Source organism: Diabrotica virgifera, chromosome 10 (genome assembly GCF_917563875.1).
Source record: "Diabrotica virgifera virgifera chromosome 10, PGI_DIABVI_V3a".
NCBI lineage: Eukaryota > Metazoa > Arthropoda > Insecta > Coleoptera > Chrysomelidae > Diabrotica > Diabrotica virgifera.
In genome coordinates, this window is record NC_065452.1 from 66,720,267 (window position 1) to 66,746,351 (window position 26,085).

General features: G+C 33.1%; 1 protein-coding gene across 1 annotated transcript in view; it reads left to right on the forward strand.

Annotated features, from left to right (window-relative positions):
* Positions 1 to 26,085, forward strand: part of LOC114339544 (protein patched) — a 195,185-nt gene that overhangs the window by 115,834 nt on the left and 53,266 nt on the right. Inside the window, exon 3 of the mRNA XM_028290197.2 lies at positions 1,676 to 1,943. Coding sequence (XP_028145998.1) covers positions 1,676 to 1,943 — 268 coding nt within the window. The remainder of the gene's footprint in view (positions 1 to 1,675; positions 1,944 to 26,085) is intronic.

A 26,085-nucleotide genomic window follows, 5' to 3' on the forward strand; every position in this document is an offset into this window, starting at 1 on the left:
GATTTTAGAACAATAAAAAAAGAGAAATATCGGTCCACGGCTCTTGTTTTTGGAAAGGAAATCCCGCAGCGAAATCAAAGAGCGCTTGGATGCTGTGCATGGGATCTCCTCTCCTTCGATGGCCACTATCAAAAATTGGTTTAACGAGTTTCAACGTGGTCCCACGACGGTATTTGCTGTCACGCCCAGGTGCCCCAAAAATGGATACCACGGAGGATAACAGATATGATCGATCTCGTATTAGCAGACGGCCGACTGAAGGTGCGCGACATAGCTGAGACAGTAGGCATCTCAAAAGATCGCATGGTTTATATCCTGCATGAAATTTTGGGCATACGAAAGCTGTCGGCGCGATGGGCGCCGCATTTGCTCACTCCGGACAAAAAGCGCAAACATGAGACCAGTTCAGAACAGTGTCTGAGGCTGTTTAAGCGTAATCCAAAGGAGTTTATATGTTGTTTCATAACCGTCGACGAAACATGGTTCCACTGGTACATACTAGAGACCAAGAAACATTCTATACAGTGGACATCATTGTCCAATCGGCCGGAAAGGTGATGGCCACCATTTTCTGGAATTCACAAGGTGTGGTCTGTATCAACTTCTGGAAAGGGGCAAAACGGTCACAGGGCTTTATTATGCCGCATTATTGGGCCGATTCGATGCCGAATTGCAGAAAAAACAGCCCCAATTGGGGAATCAAGTTCTCTTCCACCATGACAACACATCGGCTCACACCTCCGCCGTCGCGTCGCCATGATTAAATTGGTCGAATTGGGCTACGAACTGCTGCTCCATGCACCGTATTCTCCAGGTTTGGCCCTGTACGACTTCTTTTCATTTCCAAACTTGAAAAAGTCACTCACCGCGCCGGGCAGAAATTTAAGTCAAATGAGGAGATCATCATTGCCACGAAAGCCTACTTTGCAGACTTCGAGAAAACGTATTGTACTGATTTATTTAAGAACTATTACGCGAATTGACTTTTAATTATTATTAAATGAACAAAAGACTTACTTGAAATTGTTTTATTTTTAACACTTACAATTTAACTACAATATCTCATTTATTTTACACTTTCTAACTTATTTAATTTATTTAATAATTACAAATTTGACTTATCTACTTTAAATACACATAATACATTTCAAAACCCGATCACAACGTAACAATATTCTCGCGTCGAAAATATTAACTGAATACGTCTCCACGCAAAACGTGAATTTGTATTGTTTGTCTCAGAATTCTCGATCATTCTGGGGTACTGGCGAATCCTCGAGACGGTGAACTCACTCCTTGTTGACGGCTCGGCGGGGCAGGGCCGGACTCAGTTCGAAATGCGTAACAGTATTTTTCAGACGGGGTAAAGAAGGTAGAGCGTCTCTGGGTCAATTGTATCGAGCTAAAAGGAGACTACGTTCAGAAATAAATCACAACTTTTCCAAAATTTTCGTTTTTCTTTTGAAGGCTAAGTACTAATCGGACCGCCCTAGTATTTAATCACTAGATTAAGGTATGCATAAAATATTTGTATAGGTCGAAGTGCGATGAGGCTGCATGGCCTTGACAACCTAACATAATCTAATCTAGTCTAACAATGTACAAGAAGGAGCAAAAAATTCATTTTTCCAAATCAAAAATATTATACATATTACAAAAGTAAATTTTATTTCAGGATTAGATCCGGACGTGGACCTCTTGAATCCCCACGGCCTCCTTGAACATTTAGCCTTAGTACAGAAAGCTACGCAAGTTACTGTTACAATGTATGATATTACCTGGCGACTCAAAGACTTCTGCCAATCACCTAGTATTCCTAACTTCGATCTCCAGTATGTCGAGCAAATTTTTGAAAATATGATGCCCTGTTCCATTGTTACGCCGCTAGATTGCTTTTGGGAAGGGTCCAAACTACTCGGACCTGAATACCCAGTTCATATACCGTAAGTTTTATGCATGATTTTAACCACAATATAACCTTTTGCAGTATAATATAATTTTTATATATAACCACTCTTATAACATGCGCCATCATAGATTAGAATGAAACAAAGAAAGAAACATTTTAACGCTACAGTTAAGTTTGTTGTTTTCTAACTCTTAACAGTGATATACAGGGTGTCCCGAAAAGAATGGTCATAAATTATACCACACATTCTGGGGTCAAAAATAGTTCGATTGAACCTAACTTACCTTAGCACAAATGTGCTCATAAAAAAGTTACAGCCCTTTGAAGCTACAAAATGAAAATCGATTTTTTTCAATATATCGAAAACTATTAGAGATTTTTTATTGAAAATGGACATGTATCATTCTTATGGCAGGATATCTTAAAAACAAAATTATAGGGAAATTTGTCCAACAGTTTTATGGGGGTTTTGTTCCCTTAAACCCCCCCAAACTTTTGTGTACGTTCCAATTAATTCATTATTGTGGTACCATTAGTTAATCACAACGTTTATAAAACTTTTTTGCCTCCTAGTATTTTTTCGATAAGCCAGTTTTTATCGAGATGCGGCTTATTTTTTAATATATTTACATAAAAATTTTATGGGGGTTTTGTTCCTTTAAACCCCCCAAATGTTTGTGTACGTTCCAATAAAACTATTATTTTGGTACCATTAGTTAAACACAGTGTTTTTAAAACTTTTTTGAGTCTTAGTATTTTTTTGATAAGTTACGTTTTATCGAGATATGGCTTCTTTTTCAAAATATACTAAAAATGTAAAATAAATTTTCAGATTATTAACAGGTCTCTATAATCGTACTTAACCATATACAAATATGTGGTGGATTCGACAAATATTCAAAATATCTCGATAAACAGTGGCTTATCGAAAAAGTACTAGCAAAAAAGTTTTAAAAACATTGTGTTTCACTAGTGGTGCCACAATAATAATTTAATTGGAACGTACACAAAAGTTTGGGGGGTTTAAGGAAACAAAACCCCCATAAAATTTTTATGGGGTGCACAAATTTCACTTTAATTTTTTATTTAAGATGTTGCTGCCATAATAATATCACATGTCAATTTTCAATAAAAAATCTCATAAGAGTTTTCGATATATGAAAAAAAGTCGATTTTCATTTTGTAACTTCAAAGGGCTATAACTTTTTTTGTGTGCACTATTGTATATAGGTAAGTGAGGTTCAATCAACCTATTTTTGACCCCAGAATCTGTGGTATAATTTATGACCAATCTTTTCGGGACACCATGTATGTACCGGGTGTCCCAATAAGAATGGCTCTCGGCCATATCTCAGGAACCGTTTATAGTAGAGCTTTGAAATAAAAAATTTTATAACAAAAGTTGCCTCAGGAAAAGCCTGGAAATTATTTTCATAATTGTGGGTCCACCGCTAGAGGGCGTAATTGAATATCAAAAATAAAAAAATCTAAATTTTACAAAATTTTTCTAATGAAGGGGCACTGGAAATCCGATTATTGTATTCTTCATCAAATTCTGCGCATATTTGATTTAACAAGTTTAACTCTACCTTTGTAAATAAGAGGTGGGGGTGAGTGGGAACCTTGTTATGAAAAAATGGCTGTAAGTCCGGTTCTGCTAAATCAAATTTTGAAAACTGGCTCTTGTTGAAGACAGATCTTTTTCTTCAATGTAAGCGTGATAATTTTGAACCATCCTAATAAGAAATAAGCCAGCTGGGAGGCGTTATTTAATTTTTTCAGAAATCTAGTTTTCTTTGGAAAATATTAAATACAAGTATGCATTTTTAATCATACTTTATAAAATTAGATTAAATTAGCAAGAGAATAGCGAAAACCGCATGTCGATACCTTTTTTCTATCTCAATATATCTCGAGAAACGTGTAAATTTTATACATAACTGTTACTATCACCGGTAAACTAAGTTAATGAAAAGTAGTGTGCTGTGGAAAAAACAAAATAACATTTTCCAGATGTCAACGTATAAAAATATAATTAATTAAAACAACAATATAAAGAGAAATAATACTATTAAAATTAAATATAACACAGAACAAAAAGAACTACTTAGTGACGACCTAAATATTCAAATTGTTGCCCATCATACACTACTCTAGAATACATTATCCAGAGAATACTAAACGCCATTCAAAGCATATCGAGAGCAGAAATTGAGACTGCTGTTCAATCTACTCTTGAAAGAGTAAATGTTTGCAACGAAAATGATGGGCAAAAATTTGAACGTTTATGTCATCACTAAATAGTTGTTTTTATTTCTTTGTAATAGGGCTTTTCAACGCTTCTCATTTGTTTCGAGCCTCTGTCATATGCCGTATAATCCGTGTATAATATTAATATACGAGATATGAACGAGGCTCCAAACAAATGAGAAGCGTTGAAAAGACCTAATATACGGTGACAGCTGGAAAATGTTTCTTTGTTGTTTCCATAGCACACTACTTTTAATGAATTTCGTTTACCGGTGACAGTAACAGTTATGTTTTTAAATTTACACGTTTTGTAAGATATCTCGAGAGAGAAAAAAGGTATTAACATGCGGTTTTCGCTATTCTGTTGCTAATTTTGTCTAATTTTGTAATATGGTATTAAAAATGCATGTTTGTATTTAATATTTTCCAAGGAACACTAGATTTCTGAAAAAAATTAAATAACGCCTTCTAGCTGGCATATTACTCAGTAAGTTGGTTCGAAATCATAACTTTTACATTGACGAAAAAGATCTGTCTTCAACAAGACCAAGTTTGCAAAATTTGATTAAGCAGAACCGGACTCACAGCCAGTTTTTCATAACAAGGTTCCCACTCACCCCCACCTATTATTTCTAAAGGTAGACCTAAACTTGTCAAATCAAATATGCGTAGAATTTTATGAAGAATACGACGATCGGATTTCCAGTGCCCCTTCATTAGGTAAATTTTGTAAAATTTAGATTTTTTAATTTTTGATATTTAATTACGCCCTCTAGCGGTGGTCCCACAATTATGAAAATAATTTCCAGGCTTTTCCTGAGGCAACTTTTGTTATAAAATTTTTTATTTCAAAGCTCTACTATAAACGGTTCCCGAGATATGGCCGAGAGCCATTCTTATTGGGACACCCGGTACATGTTTTTGTAACGTTATACTAGAAATAGACTATATACTAGAAATAGACCAGGGCGCATCTGTAAAAATATTAGTACATTTGGATTTTGAGAGGTGACTCATTTTGCAGAAATTGTTTGAAAATAACTCATAATAATATTTGAGTTATCCTCCCACCCAAAAAGGTCAGGAACGTTGTTTAAATAATTAAAATGTCAAAAAATGAAGGAAAACTTCAATTTTTTTCTTCGTTTTTTGATTATAACTTTAAAAGTATTCATTTCCGAGAAAAGTTGCACAGACATAAAAGTTGCGAAATTAAATTTACTACAATATGGGATTAGTTAAAAAATTTTAAAATTGTCACCCTTGTTGCCAAATAGCAATAATTGCGAAAAAACCATAAAAAAACAAGTATTAGAATTTTACGTTTTTCAACCATTTATGCTACACTTAGGACCTTCATATTTCACCCAGAAAAACTATATATGATATAGTAAAACAATACTGTAAATTTCATTAAGATCGATTCAATAGATTTTGCAATCCAGCTTTCGAAAAAAATGCATTTTTTCAAAATGTTGCAGGACTGAAAATAAAGCAGACAGCAAGTTGAATTTTTTTTACATATAGAAGAATACTGTACCTTTCATTCGCAATTTGCACAATTAACATCGGTTAACTACCACGTGCGGCGTCAGGATTTTTTTTAAATAAACATTAATTTTTGGTCCTACTCGCAGGACAGCGGATACTTTTGCTCTGATTGGGCATTCCATTGAACTTTGATAATGATTGATAAATTTTAATTTTTAATATATTTCAATATAAATAAATAAATTTATTTATTGCAAATTAATAACACATATTCTATCCTTTGAAATAATACTTTTTTTAGCAAAAACTTTTTGTTCATATATTTTAACTTGGAGATTAAAAGTTTATTATTTTTAAACATATACAATTGTTTAAACAATATTTCACAAACAATAATCAAATTAGTTTGATTTTTGTGGAATTAAAATATTAAAATACAACAAAATATAGAGTAAGAAAATAATATGTATATTAGATAAAGATTGGTCACCGCAATATTCGATAATTTTTGACAGGTCATTAAAATGCCCAATCAGAGCAAACGTATCCGCTGTTCTGCGCGTAGCACCCACAATTAGTGTTTATTTAAAATAAACACCGTGGTAGTAAACCGATTTTAATTTTTGCGAATTTCAAATGAAAGGTACAGTATTCTTATATATATAAAAAAAAATCAACTTGCGGTATGATTTATTTTCAGTCCTGCAACATTTTGAAAAAATGCATTTTTTTTGCGAAAGCTGGATTGCAAAATTTATTTTGCAAAATCTGTTCAACCGATGTTAACTAAATTTACAGTATTGTTTTACTATTTCATAAAGTTTATCTGGGTGAAATATGAAGGTCCTAAGGGTAGCATAAATGGTTGAAAAACTTAAAATGCGAATACTTGTTTGTTTATGGTTTTTTCGCAATTATTGCTATTTTGCAACAAGAGTGACAGTTTTTAAAACTTTATACCAAACTATACTTCCAGTGCAACTTTTCTCGGAAATGAATACTTTTAACGTTATAATCAAAAAACGAAGAAAAAAATCGAATTGTTTATACGTGATACTTATATTATGTGTATATTTATATGTGATCTACCAAAAATTAAGTTATAGTCTTGACGGCATGTTTTCTGTTTATGGATGTTACAAATGTAACTATTCCGGTCAATTTTTATTGGGTGATTATAACTGACCCAATGCGTTAAAGTATCATAATATATGTATTTACAACATAAATATAGTTACCATTTAATTTCTGAAAATGCAAATGCTCTTTTATGGCAAACTTCATAGTCATTATATCAATTTAGTTTACATATTTTTGACGTGTTTATTACGATATAATGGATTATTATTGGATTCTTGTTATTGAACATTGAAATAGCTAAACAATCAACAATCAATAACTATATGCGGTTCAGAATTAAAGTCAATAACACATCTGACATAAGTTCGTTACTAACTGTAAACAGTTTCAATCTAAATATCCGCAAAACATTATGTACATGTTATTATTATATACAATTAACGGATAAATTACATACATATTATTAAGATCTTTCTGTGTAAGATCCTTTGAAATCTCTTCTGACAACACTTACTATATTTTTCTGTGCATTTTGACTTGTAGTATGCTGTAAATTGCCTTACATGTCCAGTCCCGGTGCGAGGGTGTAAGGTGCCCGCCTGCAAAAGTAGCATATGCGCCCGTCGTTTTTTGTTAATTAGTATTTTGTATAATACCAACAGACAAAAAACTCATTTTGGCGACCCCCAAACAGGGGCGCCCGCCTGCATTGCATCCCTTGCAGCAGGCCCGTTATCGCCGGCCCTGTACATGTCTAACTGTAATATCTGTAATAACTGTATCAAATATTCTAGAAAGATTTTCATTTAATTTATAATTCGTAGAACATCTCCAAAAATTGTTTGCTCTGCTTAAGATCCTTAAATTAAATGCTATTCTACTACTGCAGTATAATATATTTCACGGATTTTCGACTGCTTTGGATTATCGCTACACTTGACAGCCAATGTTCCACTCTATTGTACAGCATAAGAAATACGAAAGTAAATTGCCGTAGTAATGAAAATAAGAAACAAGTAATTTCTACAGAGCTAAAAGAACTGCATTATATGTATAATACAATGATAGACTTTAGGATCCCACTTAAGTTAGTTAAGTTGACCCAACCAATGCAAAACGTAAACTCGTGCGTTATACCGGATTTACACTCAGTCCTGTTGGACAGGGAATTGGGCAGGGAAGTGGGCAGCGTGAATGTGTAAATAGCTCACTCGCGCTGCCGCTGCTAATGATACTGCCATTGCACGGCGCTCCCCAAAAAGTCGGTTTTTGGGACGGAAGTCAAAGGAGAGGCAGCGCGAATGCGAGTGAGTATATGTCACGAGGACATTGCTGACATTGGTGAGGACTGGTGTGAACACTTCGCTCGCGTCGATATCGTATTTCGGGCAATATTGCTGACAGCGGCATCAGCAGTGGCAAAGGCTGATAGTCCAGGGCGCATCTGTTTTGAGATGGACGTTGAGAGGTGACTCAAATTTTTTTGCAGAAATTGCTTGAAAATAACTCAAATAATAATATTTGAGTTATCCTCCCACTCAAAATGGTCCGGAACATTGTTTAAATAATCAAAATGTCAAAATATGAAGGAAAAATTCGATTTTTTTATTGGTTCTTGATTATAACTTTAAAACTATTCATTTCTAAGAAAAGTTGTACTGACATAAAAGTTGCGTAATTAAATTTCCTACAATACAGAATTGGTTAAAAATTTAAAAAATAGTCACCCTTGTTGCAAAATAGCAATAATTGCGAAAAAAACCATACAAAAACAAGTATTCGCATTTTATGTTTTTCAACCATTTACGCTACACTTAGGACCTTCATATGTTACCCAGAAAAACCTTAAGATATAGTAAAACTGCAAAATTAAGATTGATTAATTAACACGGCGTCAGGAATTTTTTTAAATAAACATTAATTTTTGGTGCTACGCGCAGGACAGCGGTGTTCGATTCACACAAGTTGATTTAAACCAAAATTTTTTCCAATCTTTATCTAATATATTATTTTCTTACTCTATATTTTGTTGTATTTTAATATTTTAATTCTACAAAAATCAAACTAATTTTATTATTGTTTGTGAAATATTGTTTAAACAATTGCATATGTTTAAAAATAATAAACTTTTATTCTCTAAGTTAAAATATATGAACAAAGAAAGTTTTTGCTAAAAAAAGTGGTATTTCAAAAGATAGAGTATGTGTTTTTATTTTGCAATAAACAAATTTATTTATTTATATCGAAATGTAATAAAAATTAAAATGTATCAATCTTTATCAAAGGTCATTGAAATGCCCAATCAGGGCAAACTATCCTCTGTCCTGCGCGTAGCACCAATAATTAATGTTTATTTAAAAAAATTCCTGACGCCGTGGTAATTAATCGATATTAATTTTGCAAATTGCAAATGAAAGTTACAGTACACTTCTATACGCAAAAAAAATTTCAACTTGGTATCTGCTTTATTTTCAGTCCTGTAACATTTTGAAAAAATGAATTTTTTTGCGAAAGCTGGATTGCAAAATTTATTTTGCAAAATCTATTAAATCGATCTTAATGAAATTTACAGTGTTGTTTTACTATATCATAAAGTTTTTCTGGGTAAAATATGAAGGTCTTAAGTTTAGCGCAAATGGTTGAAAACAGTAAAATGCGAATACTGGTTTTGGTATGTTTTTTTCGCAATTATTGCTATTTTGCAACAAGGGTGACTATTTTTTAAATTTTTAACCAAGTCTATATTGTGGGAAATTTTATTACGCAACTTTTATGTCAGTACAACTTTTCTCGGAAATTAATACTTTTAAAGTTATAATCAAAAAACGAGACAAAAATCGAATTTTTCCTTCATTTTTTGACATTTTAATTATTTAAATAATGTTCCGGACCTTTTTGAGAGGGAGGATAACTCAAATATTATTATTTGAGTTATTTTCAAGCAATTTCTGCAAAAAAATTTGAGTCACCTCTCAACGTCCAAATGTACTAATATTTTTACAGATGCGCCCTGGTCTATGAGTATAAATCCGGAATCCGACAAAGAGACAACGCTACGTTCTTTCAACATTAATAATGGTCTAAGAGAGGAGGACGCGCTGGCGTCTCTCCTCTTTAATATTGCCTTCGAAAAGGCAATCAGAAAATTAAATAGAATGAATGAAACTATTTTTAATAGATCGACGCAAATTATCACATTCGCTGACGATATAGTTATAGTTGGCAGAAGTATGAGAAACATGATGTAGTGTTTTACAAATCTTGCGGACGCGACAAGTGAATTAGGACTTGTGGTAAACGAGGAAAAAACCAAATATATGTTGGTTTGAGCAACAACCATACCTTTGAGCAAGTCAAAGAATTCACATATCTTGGATCGCTAGTAAACGCAACAAATACGACAAGCGACGACATAAAAAGACGCATAGCAATAGCAAACAGAACTGTTCACAATCTCTAGAAACATTTAAAAAATAAAAATATAAAACGTGCAGTAAAGCTCAATATATATACAAGACAATGGTTTTGATATATGGGGCTGAAACGTGGATCTTATCTCAAAATGATAAAAGACTTTTTGGTATTTTCGAGGGAAAAATTCTTAGAAAGATTTTTGGGACCGTCAATGAAAATAGGCTATAGCGTCGAAGATACAACTTTGAACTATATCAGTTATACACCGATCCAAATATTGTGATCCTTACTTAGCGATACTCCCAAATAGGTTGCAAATTATTGGTATGAAATGTTTGTCATAGTGTGAGTGTGAGTGTGAGTGTGAGTGTGAGTGTTAGTGTTAGTGTTAGTGTTAGTGTTAGTGTTAGTGTTAGTGTTAGTGTGAGTGTGAGTGTGAGTGTGAGTGTGAGTGTGAGTGTGCGTGTGCGTGTGCGTGTGCGTGTGCGTGCGCGTGCGTGTGTGTGTGTGTGTGTGTGTGTGTGTGTGTGTGTGTGTGTGTGTGTGTGTGTGTGTGTGTGTGTGTGTGTGTATTAGTGAGACAAAACTCAAGCTAGTTTTGAAAAACAAAAAGTATCAATAGTGAAGTAGAGGTCGCATAATATAAACCTAGACCACACCCTAAGACTAAAGATCTTCCTGAGGGTTGTAAGTTTGAAATTCGAGACATACATAAAATGCGTGAAAAAAACATGTTTCTGTAGAGACGGTGTTAAAAAAAATTAAAAGACAGAAATACGTTCGAAATTTCCAGAGTAAGTCTGTGGAGAGTTTGGTCAAAATGGAAGACACTAGAAAAGTCTTGTGTGAAAGAGCTAATGTCGTTCACATAAGAATTGAGTTAAGGGACTCTAATAATTCTAAAAAGAACACGCTTCATTTATTTATTTAGACAAAACGCGGATTATTGCTAAATAAACAAATTAAAACGGATTTGGAAGGATAAATATATAAAATCCGTAAAACACACCGATACTGAGGAAAAGAGACATATTATATTGCATGCGGGTGGAAAACATAGTTTTATTGATGGAGCAAATCTTGTGTTTTCGTCAAAATCGGCTGATAAACTATTTTTAAGTTTACATAAACCATTTTTAAGTTTACATAAACCATATGTTATAGTTTTATAGTTATAGTTTTGGATAGTACCCCATACCATTCGGAAATTTTAAATAAGCAACCAACAAATTCCTGGACCGTACATAAAATAAAATAATGGTTTACTTTATCATGTTCAACTAACATATACCATGTTATTAACTGCTGTGTTCGCATTAACCTTTGGCTGAAGAAGGTATTGCTCCAGATTGAGCCGTTTCAGTTTTTAAATAACAGAAGAAAAGATCCAACTATTAAACCGAGAGTATACAATTCCTGTCGACAGGTAGGCCTTCATCTGCCCACCCCAATTTTGTCTAATAGCGCGGTATTTCATACTGATCTCAAAGAAACAAATTTACACAAACGAAAAAAAACACATAGCCGTAGTGTAAACGTTTTCTGTGTTGTTTTAAAAGTACATAATCATTTTCTAGTTTAGAAGATTTTAATTGGTTAAAATATTTTTATTTTTATACACTTCTGCAAGAAATTAACGCACCATCACCTTAAAAATGGGCAATTTGTGATGTCTCGAATTTCCTAAGCCTGTTGTCCGATTTAAGTGATTTTTTTAACATGCTATAGCCTTATTCTTTAACAATATCGTTGTAATAATTTTGTTGCTAGATGGGTAAATTGTCATTGTTTGCCAGGTGTACCAACTACCAATAAAACTGTTTTTTTTTTCTCAAAGTTCGCATGACACTGTGGAATATTCTAGCATTTATAAAATACTGAAATTAAAACTTAACTATAGCCTCATGTTCTCTTAATATTCTGTTTTTTAATTCATTCGCTTACCTTGGATAATAAAAAAGCTGGGTACTTTAACAACTAACCATGTTTTTCATCAATACAGGGTGTTTTTAAATAAGTACGGAAAACTTTAAGGGGTAATTCTGCATGAAAAAATAATGATAGTTTGCTTCATAAACGTATGTCCGCAAATGCTTCGTTTCCGAGATAGAGGGTGTTGAAATTTTTCTTATAAACTGACGATTTATTTATTGCTCTAAAACCGGTTGAGATGTGCAAATGAAATTTGGTGGGTTTTAAGAGGTAGTTATGTCGCATTTTTGGCATACAATTTAGAATTTAATATTGCCCATTTGCTCGCATACGGATAATATGACCCGTATGCTCGCCAATGGCGAATGTAAAATTCTTAATTGTATGTAGAAAAATGCGCAATAACTACCTCTTAAAACCCACCAAACTTCATTTGCATATCTCAACCGGTTTTAGAGCAATAAATAAATCATCAGTTTGTAAGAAAAATTTCAACACTCCCTATCTCGGAAACGAAGCATTTGCGGACATACGTTTAAAAAGCAAACTGTCATTATTTTTTCATACAAAATTACCCCTTAAAGTTTTCCATACTTATTTAAAAACATCCTGTACTGATGAAAAACTTGGCTAGTTGTTAAAGTAACTATCTTTTTTATTATCCAACATAAGCGAATGAATTAAAAACAGAATATTAAGAAAACATCGAGGCTATAGTTGGATTTCAATTGCAGTATTTTATATATTGTTAAAGAATAAGGCTATAACATGTTAAAAAATTACTTAAATCGGACAACAGGTTTAGGAAATTCGAGACATCAAAAATTACTCATTTTTAAGGTGGTGGTGCGTTAATTTCTTGGAGAAGTGTAATTTATTTTCGAGTTTATGCTCAATTGATTTTAGTCCAAGGAAGTAAGATTTTTCTCAGGACTTTAAATAATCCAGGTATCTGAGATTTTTTATAGTTATTGTAGATTTATAGAAAAAAACCTACCTGTTACCTGCCAAAAGTTTGGAATCGTTTTTTAATGGTTAACAATTTAGTGAAAAAAAACTCGATTTTTTCGATTGTTCTACTCAATTTAAAAGCTAAATATTTGACATAAAATTACAATTTCATTTTTTAGAACATTGAAAAAGCATCAAAAAGGCGATTTTTGAAAGCTAAAAAGTCAATTTGTTGCTTGAAAATAGGGCAATTCTGCGGGTGTCAAATGAAATTATAGACGGAGAGTTGGAACCGAAAAATCATCGTCATAAGTAATATGGAGTTTTTCCTGTGAAATATGTCCATTGTATATTGACAATTATGACCCCTTTCAAGCTGACACCTCAGTGGATACAGGAAGTAGCAATAAGGGATGAAAGGGGAAAGTTAGTGCAGTCATTAATAAAGGTTTTCACCTCCTATTTTGTTAAACCTCCATCGATTTGCATGAAAATTGGTGTATTGGTTTATAGTAAGAGCATACCTCAAGAAATAAAACTGATTTGGTGCCAACTTGCACTTTTAGTCTGGTGGTGAACACCACCCCTTCCCGCGGGTGAAAACAATTTTATTAAAAATAACCCCACAAATCGATAGAGGGACAAATTTTAAGTAAAATTTGTTACATCATGTTATTAAAATAAATCAATACTTTTTGAGTTATTAAAGATCAAAGATTTGTCTATTTAAGAGCATATGCGTGAAGTTACGGATGATAAAAAGAACATATTAATTAATTGTATGTTAGTAAAATATTATTTCGATAATATAAATCGATTTAATTGAATTTTTTCTATCAATATAAACTGAATATGTCCAGAAACTGGGGGTGTCCAATAATGGGTACATTTGACATATTCGAATACAGTTTTGCTAAATTTATAATATCGAAATAATATAAAAATAATACTTTAGTAACGACAATTAATTAATATGTTCTTTTTATCATCCGTAACTTCACGCATGTGCTCTTAAACAGACAAATCTTTGATCTTTAATAACTCAAAAAGTAGTGATTTATTTTAATAACATGATATAACAAATTTTACTTATAATTTGTCCCTCTATCGATTTGTGGGGTTATTTTTAATAAAATAGTTTTCACCCCCGAGAAGGGGTTGTATCCACCCCCAGGGTAAAAGTGCAAGTTGGCACCAAATCATTTTTATTTCTTGGGGTATGCTCTAACTAGTCACCAATTTTCATGCAAATCGATGGAGGCTTAACAAAATAGGAGGTGAAAACCTTTAAAGACTACACTAACTTTCCCCTTTCATCCCTTATTGCTACTTCCTGTATCCACTGAGGTGTCAGCCTGAAAGGGGTCATAATTGTCAATATACAATAGACACATTTCACATGCCAAACTCCATATTACTTATGACGATGATTTTTCGGACTACACTAACTTTCCCCTTTCATCCCTTATTGCTACTTCCTGTATCCACTGAGGTGTCAGCCTGAAAGGGGTCATAATTATCAATATACAATAGACACATTTCACATGCCAAACTCCATATTACTTATGACGATGATTTTTCGGCTCTAGCTTAGACTATTAGAAGACTTGTACTCTCAATATACAGAGAGAAATAATGGAATAAATTCATTTTCTCTAAAATGGACGACTTTGGAGAAAAATCCCGAAACAGGTCGATTTTTATTTTTAAATTACAATGTTTTGGCATATATTTCATACTAGTGACGTCATCCATCTGAGCGTGATGACGTAATCGATGATTTTTTTAAATGGGAATAGGGCTCGTGTGGCACCTCATTTGAATGGGTGTTCAATTCTCTATTCAGTAATATAAACATTATTATCATTATTTATACAGGGTGGCCGAAAAAATAATTTTTGAATTAAATTAGTTGACGAAACAAGAAGAATGTACGCAATTTATTTAACTTAAAATACTTTCTATCGCTGTCAGAAAATAGAAAAATATGTTTATTTGGCAAATAAACATTGCTTTTCGCTTAAATTAACCCGTTAGCGCCCACTGTACTCATTTAAGTACAGCTGGTATTTTGACATACTAGTGCTATATACATACAATAAAATAGTTGCAATTCTTAGCAATTATTGTAAGTACAGCTGCTATTTTGACATACTAGTGCTATATACAATAAAATAGTCACAATTTTTAGCAATAATTGCGACTATTTTATTAGTATGTCAAAATAGCAGTGTACTTCAATGAGTACAGTGAGCGCTAATGGATTAAATGATCAAACTACCAAGATATAGGTGGGAAGCTGTTTTTTTTAAGCGAAAATAAATGGTTTATTTGTGAAATAAACATTTTTTTTATTTACTGACAGCAGTACAATATATTTTGAGTTAAATAAATTACATACATTCTTCTTTTAGCGTCAATTAATTTTATTCAAAAAGATTTTTTTGGTCACCCGGTATAAATAATGATATTATTGTTTATATTACTGAATAGAGAATTGAACACCCTTTCAAATGAGGTGCCACAAGACCCCTATTCCCAAAGTCATCCATTTTAGAGAAAATGAATTTATTCCATAATTTAGCCCCTCTCTGTATATTAAAAAAGGATAAAAGCAATTATTACAGTCGAAAAACCTAATGCAAAATTATTGACATTTTTAGTTTATAAACATTTAGAATAACATAATAATATGGTCCGTAGAAAAATCTTTTTACACATTCGAAAAACTGATAATTTTTTCACAAATTTGAAAGAAATATAAAATACATATAGTTATTCTGGGACGATTAGATAAAAAGTAGGAATTATTTTTTTTAATTCCCACTAATTTGTTTACAATCATTAAAAATGTGATTAGTTTCATTTTAAAGATAAAGACTTAAAGTTTTATCATACAGTCAGTAGATGATTAATTAGAATTGAATAAAAAATTAGAATTTTTTGGGAAAAATATGTTTTTTAACTGTTTAAACAAATTACATTGTTTGTTAATTAATAATAAACACTGCATGGGTATTGTGTACGAATAATAGATAAATTGTTCATTGTTCTACTTGTTTATACGGTAAAAATAACAGTAATGTTGCAAAACGATTTTTGGTTATAAAAGTTATTTTTTAACCTTTTTTATATATAAATATTGATACACTTCTCAAAGAAATTAACGCACCACCACCTTAAAAATGGGTAATTTTTGATGTCTCGAATTTATTAAACCTGTTGCCCGATTTAAGTGATTTTTTTAATATGTTATAGACTTATTCTTTAACCATATCGCTGTAATAATATTGTTGCTAGACAGGCAAATTGTCATTGTATACCGGGTGTACCATCTACCAATAAAACTGTGTTTTTTCTCAAAGTTCGCATCTCATTGTGGAATATTCTAGCATTTATAAAATACATACTGAAATTAAAACAAACCCAACTATAGCCCCATGTTTTCTTAATATTCTGTTTTTTAATTCATTCGCTTATGTTGGATAATAAAAAAGTTAGATACTTTAACAACTAATAGTCATGTTTTTCATCAATACAGGGTGTTTTTAAATAAGTATGGAAAACTTTAAGGGGTAATTCTGCATGAAAAAATAATGACAGTTTGCTTCATAAACGTATGTCCGCAAATGCTTCGTTTCCAAGATAGGTGGTGTTGAAATTTTTCTTAAAAACTGACGATTTATTTGTTGCTCTAAAACTAGTTGAGACATGCAAATGAAATTTGGTGGGTTTTAAGAGGTAGTTATTGACCATTTTCTGACATAATAATTAAGAATTTTTTATTCGCCATTGGCGCGCATACGGGTCATATTACCTTTATAAGTCCTTTATAACATTTAAAAATGGGAGAAACACGTTCAAAACCTCCAAAAGCCCCCCCCCCCAAAAACAATTTTTTGATGGTGCGGAACCTTATGGAAAATTCTGAAAAAATTTAAAGACATAGTTTTTGATAAAATACACATAATAGAAAAAAATTAGACCTCCAGCCATCTCCAAAAAAAAGTTATACGCTTTTTTCCCCAAAAATTTTTTTTTAGGTTATGTACACTCAACCTACGGATCTATAAAAAATAGACGTGTTTTGTAAAAACCTCAACTATGCATGTTCATAGAAAATCCCCAAAAACAGCGGGCAGCTCAACGCGGGTAAAAAATATTGAGGAAACATCAAGATTCTTCAACTAATTGAAGCCAAACATTGCAAGACATATTTGATTCATTTACACCAAAATTTTACCACAACTTTGTGAAAACTATGCCTCCGAGAATTTTGGATGTAATTAAAAATTAAGGGGGTGTCACTCAGTAGTAAACTTTCACATTTTTTTTTTGTTAAAATTGATATTCTATCCGTTTTTTTAATCTTTTGTTATTTATTCTGTTTAATTAATTGTTTTCATTCATTTAAAAAATATTTTCTATAATCATTTTGGAAATCCAAAAATGTGTTCGATGAAATAAAACTTTTAAAGATTTTACTGGACTTTTGGTGTTGTTTTGGATTTTCTTTTTAATTTACGTTGAACTGAAATGGGAAGGGGCTCGCACAAATCATTTAAATTGGTTATCCATAAATAGTGTTTCATGTGACATCATAATCTAGTGCGATTTGTTCTTGTAATTCTTGCATTTTTTTCTTCTTTCTTTCCAATATATTTCCTGGTTTGTGTCTTTATTTCACAATTAATCATTTCACAATCGGTTATTTTTATTTATTTTAGGGGGTTTTCGATTTTTGGCAAAAATATTTGGCCTAGGACCTAGGATACATTCGCTTTTTGCTTTTATCTGTGTTTTAACACTTTATTTTTCTTATACCCTGATAGCAGTTACTTTATTATGATTATTATGATTAGATCTATGTAGCAACTTAACTGCATCTTTGTTTATGGTTCGTCCATTGAGATGCTAGATAAGTAGTGACTTTCCTTTAATCAAAAGTACATTATTCTAATCTAAAAGAACGTCAGGAATCGACAATTAATTGTTAGGTTGACGTATTCGTCCGTACATGCTGGCGGTGTTGCCAATTGCAACGAACATACTTCAAACTATTAAAAATGAGAATACCTATTATGCCCTCTCGATATCTGGCTAATCCAATGGACTGCTGTAGCAAGGGGTTATTTATATGTTGTATATAGCAATTTATCTAATTTATATAAATACTTCATGTTTATAAAAAATTACAAATACAAACTTAAACAAAAATTTAGGTATACAATTTAAAAAAATAGCTATTTATCTCACATACAAACATTATATCTAATATAATGAAGTTAACTAATTACTCATCTTCAAGTAAAAAATAATTTGTTTGTGTTTGTGGAATATTCTAGCATTTATAAAATACTAAAATTAAAACCCAACTATTAGTCTAACTAGCAACGTTTTCGAGAAAGTATTTTAAGACAGCTGATTCTTTAATATATTGTTCCCTATGCTTCCTCGAACACCGTACCGGCCATCTGGCTGCTGATACAGGTTGCGTTCATTACTGCGCAGCACACCTGTACAGGTAAATACAAAATCAGGGTGATTGATAAGTGTGATAAAGCTTACTAGATCCGCTATAGTAATAGATAGCAATAAAAGTTAATAACAAAAATGGTAGCCAACTTTGAGCTTCACATTACAAAATTAGTTAGAATGTTACAGGGTGTTCGATAACTTAGTGGCAAACCAAACTTATGTTCTTTTAAGTGGAACACCCTGTATTTAATTTTATATTCGAAATCTTCTTAACTTCCCATCACAAAAATATAAAGGTTTATTATGTTATACAGGGTGAAACGAAATAAGCGGCGATGGACTACCCCAGCTAATTGAAATAATATTCGAAAATATTACCTCAATCATCCAAGATAGCCATCGCTACACCCTTAGCTTAGCTCAGTCACTCAGGTGTGTGTTTGTCTTGTCCTAATCTTAAAAATGAACTATGAAAGTTTGGAATGAAAGCAAACAAAACAGTATTTTTAACTAATCATGTTTATTGTTCATAAAGATAAAATAAAAATATGACTTAGTAAATTGCATTAACAAATATATTCAAATTCTTGCCAAAAACTAACAATTCTTGATTATACTTACGGCTTTTCGTATCTGATGGTAACTTCTTGATGTTGAATGGTACTGCTGCTGGTTCTGCAACGGGCTCTGGGGTTGTAGGTGTTGTATTCCACCAGGCCTACGGATGTTGGTCGTTGAAGTCTTGGTGATGTGGATGCAGCATGGATGACATGTCCTCGTTGTTGTATCGCCGGCGATTTGAGGGTTGTTGAAACTCCCGGAGGGAGAACGGTGATCGTATTCCCAAAAACTAGAACAGTAAAACACATATCAACAGTCAAGAAGATAAACCAACGTGTGCCGTCTGCCATTCTAATCGGCAGAAAGAGTAGCAGATGACAAGAATAAATTAAATGAAATTTAGATGAGGAGAATAGTTAAAATTTGATTACTAAACGTGCATATATGTAAATTAAAAAGATATATTTAAAACTAAAATATCAGAAACCATGCTTTTGACATTGGACGTTAGATATAAAAATTTTTAGAAAAACTGTAAGATGTAGAAATGTAATTACAAGCAAAATAATAATCAATTCTTACCCCAAGAGAAAGATAATTTGAATAAAAATGAAATAATTTTTTCCTTCCAGTTTATGTCAGGGAGTAGGGATGAAGTGACACTGTCATTGAAAACGACATTTGAAATGACGACAAAGTACTATGAAGTAGCAGGCATGTTCCGTATTGAAAGACAAATACTTACAGAGTAAGAATATACAGGATACGTTCAGTATGTTCAATTGATGATTTAGATTTTAGATGAAAAGAGATATAGTAAATAGAAGATAATAAAAGAGAATAATCAAAGAGCGCGCCAACGAGTTTTTAACGAAGAAAACTAGTAAAACAAATAGATGAAAATAATTACTGATGAAATATTAAAGAAAATAAAGTAAAATATTTATTTAAAAATAAAATATCAAAGATGTGACGTTTGTAACGTTACAAGGGTATTTACAAAGTTATAACCAATGTTCTATGAAAATCGTAATAAGTTCAGCTATCGTATAAATAAAAATAAGCACAACAGCAATGGTTTATTGGTGCCATATTTTGTTTTTGATTGTCAAAATTTATAAAAATGGTTGACACCTAATTAATAACTTGCTCTGAAAAATGAAGATATCTCTAAAATTAACAAATTTAGACATAGGGAATATTATACAAAAATTAAAGTACGGTAATGGTATTTTTCGATAGTGATATAAAATACAGGATGTTCCATTTAAAATTTCTGAGAAAAGAATGTACTTGCGATTTGACTCACCCTGTATTCGATATAAAGAAAATGAGCAATATCAACAATTCTTAAACATTTTAAAAACCTTCTAAAAGCCCTATATAACACAATAAACCTTTCTATTTTTGGGATGGGGAAGTTTAAGAAGATTTCGAATATAAAATAAAATATAGGGTGTTCCATTTAAAAAAAAACATAAGTTTGGTCTGCCACTATGTTATCGAACACCCTGTAACATTCTAACTAATTTTGTAATGTTCAAAGTTGGCTACAATTTTTGTTATTAACTTTTATTGCTATCTATTACTATAGCGGATCTAGTAAGCTTTATCACACTAATCAACCACCCTGTATATTGAATTTAAAATTATTTTAAGACGAAAAAATTTTTTTTCATTACTTTTTAACCAGAGAAATGTCTGGCAATTATAATTCATGACAAAAAATTTTTCGTCTTAAAATAATTTTAAATTCGATATATTTACCTGTACAGGTGTGCTGCGCAGTAATGAACGCAACCTGTATCAGTAGCCAGATGACCGGTACGGTCTTCGAGGAAGCATAGGGAATAATATATTAAAGAACTAGTTGTCTTAAAATACTTGTTTTTCCGACGTTGCTAGGCTCTTGGTCCATATAGCCTCATATTTTATCATTCTGTTTTTTTATTCATTCGCTTGTTGGATAATAAAAAAGTTAGGTACTTTTTTAACTATCCATGTTTTTCATCAATACATGGGTGTTTTTAAATAAGTATGGCAAACTTAAAGGGGCAATTCTGCACGAAAAAGTAATGACAGTTCGCTTTATAAACGTATGTCCGCAAATGTTTCGTTTCCGAAATAGGGGGTGTAGAATTTTTTTTTACAAACTGTCGATTTATTTATTGCTCTAAAACGGGTTGAGACATGCAAATGAAATTTGTTGGGTTTTAAGTGGGTTTATTGCGCCTTTTTAACATACAATTAAGAATTCACCATTGGCGCATACGGGCATGACCCGTTTGTTTAGAATTACGCCTTAATGTTTGCCATACTTATTTAAAAACACCCTGTATTAATGAAAAACATTACTAGTTGTTAAAATCCCTAACTTTTTTGTTATCCAACATAAGCGAATGAATAAAAAAACTGAATGTTAAGAAAACATCAGACTATAGTTGGTTGGTTTTTAATTTCAGTATTTTATAAATGCTAGAATATTCTACAGGATGATGCGAACTTTGAGAAAAAAACACAGTTTGATTGGTACACCCCGTATCCGGTATACAATGACAATTTACTTGTCTAGCAACAATATTATTACAGAGATATTGTTAAAGAATAAGACTATATCATATTAAAAAAATCACTGAAACCGGACAACAGTTTAGGAAATTCGAGGCATTCAAAATGACCCATTTTTAAGGTGGTGCATTAATTTCTTCGAGAAGTGTATAATTCTCGGTTTGGTATTCGGTACTCAGGTTATTGGATAGTAACGAGTAAAATGTGATGAGTATGTAGTTAATTTTCCACAAACGTTTAATTGATAAAACACAAATACAAATTACGCAGTATTTCCGGCAAAATAAAAGGAAGTGAGATATTGAAGAGTAAGTTTCACTCTGCTTGTGGAGCAGCTGACGTGCCATCAAATCTAAATCCCATACTCGACTGTCCAACCCAACGAGATGGAATTAACTAATTTAAGTTAACTGGTATTAACATATTGTGCAAATCTGTTACCGAATTGAATGCTTTTCAAATCACAGATAGTGAATGGCAAATACTTGAAATACTCGAAAAAATACATGTTTCTAATAAACATTTGTTAGTTAGAACATAGGCACAGATCGCTTAGGTCGTGTGTTCAAACCCCACCCGGTGTTTAGATATTTATTAATTTGGTTTGTCTTTATTATGGCTATGATATTCAAGCTTAAAATGGGCAAAGATAAATGGGCTAAGATATGCAATAGGCTAATGGGCAACTGCGAGACTTGCAAGACTCTTGCTGCAAGACCAAGACCGGGAGCGCAATACCAAGACCAAGACCAGGTGTACTGACGCAAGACCAAGACTGTCGTAAGTCTCGTCTTGGTCTTGCATTTGGGCAACACTACTGGATAGTCGCTTTTTGTGGTCCTACCTATTGGTGATTTTTTTCCTGGAAGCTGTCTGTTATAAACTTTTCGAACTGCGGCCAGTCGGCTTATTGTACATCTTCCATTCTCTCATGATACCCATTCCAGGATTCTGGAACCCTATACCAGCTTATACAGGTCTATTGGATGGGTCTTCTTCTTCACGTGCCATATCAGAACTATCCTACGTTGGCGATCACCATTGCGAAGGCTTCTCGATATTTTGCAATATGGAATAATTGTCCTGCATTTAATATCTGAGTTCATTCACGAATGTTTTTTAACCAAGAAACTTCTTTTCTTCCTACACCTCTACGGCCCTCTATTTTACCTTTAAAGATCACTTGTAATGTTTTATATCGATTTCCCCTCACTATATTATGTCCGAATAAGACATTTTCCGGTGTTTAACAGTCTTTGGCAGTTCTCTATCTTTGTTGACCCTTGTTAGTACTTATCCATTAGTTTTTCTTGCTGTCCAAGGTATCTTCAGCATCCGTCTATAAATCTGCATTTCCACTGCTTTAATTTTGTTCATGATCGATACTTTTAGCGTCGACACTTCTGCACCATACAAAGGTACATACCAAACATAGCACTTAACCATTCTTTGTCATAGACTTGGTTGTCTCCAAAAAGACATTCATGCAAGGTATGGTTGGCTGTGTCAGGTTCTGTGTTACACAGTTTGCAGGTTAAAGCTTCGTGACAGCCCTATTGTATGTAGGTGTAGCTTAACTGGCGTATGTCCAGTACGGAAGCTTGTTATGATTCCTCTTGTTTTTGGTCGGTCGGCCCTATTAGCGTACTGTGCAATATACATGTTACCATATTCTCCCAGTGAGAGTAGTGTGTTGTGTTTTTTATCACTTCTACGGTCGGCTCTGGACCGAATTATTTTTAGTTAATTATCTTTTAGCAAGTTCCTCAGCTCTTTCATTGACGTGTATTCCCCAGTGACCTGTTACCTATATCTGTGTGACACTTTTATGTTCTTCTAGCCTGTGAATGTCTTCCCGCGATTCCCAAGCTAGCCTAAAATCTACCTTAGGATTTCTGAGAGCCCTCATATCCTCTTGACCATCTACCATCTGTACATATATTGATTCGGTTAAGTTCAAAAGTCCTCATGCTCCCATTAGAGATTGATCTTCCCTTATATTTTTTACTCCTCAATTTAACTGTTTATTTGGTCATTCCATTCCCGTTTTATTTTACTAGATACGATTTTAGTTTCAGTATTCACGTGTATCTTTATTCCCATACACTTTGTTTTCTGTGGTAATCTATTCTATTCTATGGTTTTGGAAGCTTGGTAAATAGCATTCTTTTTCGTAAGTCATAGATCGTTGAAGACATGTTATGTTATCAGTTGATTCGCAATAATGTTTATTTGCTTGTGTCGGGAATGAGAACTTTCCCATCTAGTGTATCTTACGCTGAGTACTGGTGAGGTCCTATTCAATTCAGAGCTCTCCTCCCAAACAAACTGACCTACATTATATAATATATTATATTTTATCAAAGCTTTGATTTACTGTATGATCATGATATTTGTACATTTGTACAATTCAAAAGATTTGGGAAATTTTGTACGAACAGGCAACATCGCTTGACAGCGGATTTAATTTGCTTGCATCACGCATCTTAATTTGCCTCAATATTTCATTCCTATTTGAAGCTATGCCACTTTTTGTAACAAGGTTACTGAAAACCAAATCAGAATAGTGCTTTAAACGCAAAACTTCTCAGTTTTTGTGACTATTGCAATTCTTGGTACTCACTTCATTATGATAATCGCTATTTCACCTACCTGAAAAGAACATAAATGAACTAATGAACACTGATGTAATCCTTTTATCGTTGTGTCTGTGTCTGTACATCGTTTTTGAAAACGTACAAACAGTAAATTACTTGTTTTATTGGTTCCTAGGACCATTTTAGATTATCTAAGTATTTAAACCTTTTATAGCTTATTTACTTATTTGAAAGATAGAAAAGGGGAGAATACATATTTAAATAAGCAGTTAAACTGCACATTTTATAAAGTTGAGTCTTTGAATGGTAGAAAAAAACTTCACTCTAGTTTTGTAATTTTCGAGACCATGGAAAATCAAATTTTGTCAGTTGATGTGTTGATACAGCTAATTATGAAGGGTAAAATCGAAGGAAAAAGGTGTCCTGGTAGCAGGTCCGTAACCACGATGTTGGGGGCCCCGGGGCAAACATGATCTGGGGCCCCCTACCGGGAGGTCTGAGGAATGTACCCTCAGCGGGATGGGGGGGGGGGGGTTCGGAAAAATGTTTTAATGTCCTGCAATAACTATAAAATTAACAGCGCTAATGATTACATCTTCATCTGTATCTGACATTGCGGACGGATCATCAACGAATGCGTTCGTTCGCTACAATGTAAATGGTCTTACTTTGTAGCGAACGAATAATCAAGCGAACGTAAATGCACCTTAAGGTGCATTATGCAACTACAGTGTGAGCCAAAGAGACTCTGTGAAGCTGGTCAGTGTACTGGTGGGACTGATCCTAATGTGCTGATTATATCTTATCCTTATCTTTCTTTTCAATATGTGGTACCATGTGGTTCCTTTCACGTACCAAGATGTGGTCTGGAGTAAATTCGTTAAGACAAAGCAGCTGGCACCTGGGTCCCCTATTCCGGTTGCATTTTAGTTTTATTTCGCCAAAATAACTAATTTCCTCAGTAACAATTTATATCTTTACGAAAGGTCTCGGGGGACCCAGCTCAGCGCCCCCTCCTACAATGGTATTTAAGGTTTTATTACGCCGAAATAACTAATTTCCTAAGTAATAATTTAAATTTTTATGTTAAGGTATCGGGGGCCCCAGTTTAGCTCAGGCCTCAGGGGCCCCTGTTCTATTCCAATTGCATTTTAGTCGAAAAGACTAATTTCCCCAGTGAAAAATTAAAACTTTATGTTGCGTTATTTTTAAAAGGTCTTTTCAAAATTGTCATTTGAAAATATTTTGTTGGGATCCGTTTTCAAAATACATATTTTTATTTTCCTCGTTAAAATCTATGTCAATCTCTGTCAATCAATGTAATATCTCGGCCAATCAAAGGAGACTCCTGCGGGCCCCCCCTTGGCCTTGGCCTTGGCCCCAATGGTAGTTACGGCCCTGCCTGGTAGATGACAAATATCCTGGCTGAAAAACATTCGCGACTGGACCGGGTTAAACACACAGAAACTTTTCAGAAAATCAAAAGATAGAGACGAATTTGCAGTGGTTATAGCCAACTTTCATTAGTGGAGTCGGCAGTAGCTAGAAGAAGAAGAAGAAGATGTGTTGATAAAGCATTGCGCTCTAATGGGAAAATAATATGTAGGCAAAACAAGTAAGTGTTATTCGGACTCTTCTTCTTTTGGCATCATAACCCTGGCTGGGTCTTTACCTGCCTGGCTATGTTCTTCCATTCAGACCTCTCTTGTGCCCTTCTCTTCAATTTTCTTATATTCATAGTTTTCAGGTCGTCTTTCACGTCAGTCATCCAACCATCTCGTTCTGGGCCTTTTTTTTGTCTTCCTTATCGGCTTCCATTATAATATTTTCTTTGTTGTTTCTGTATCTTCTTGT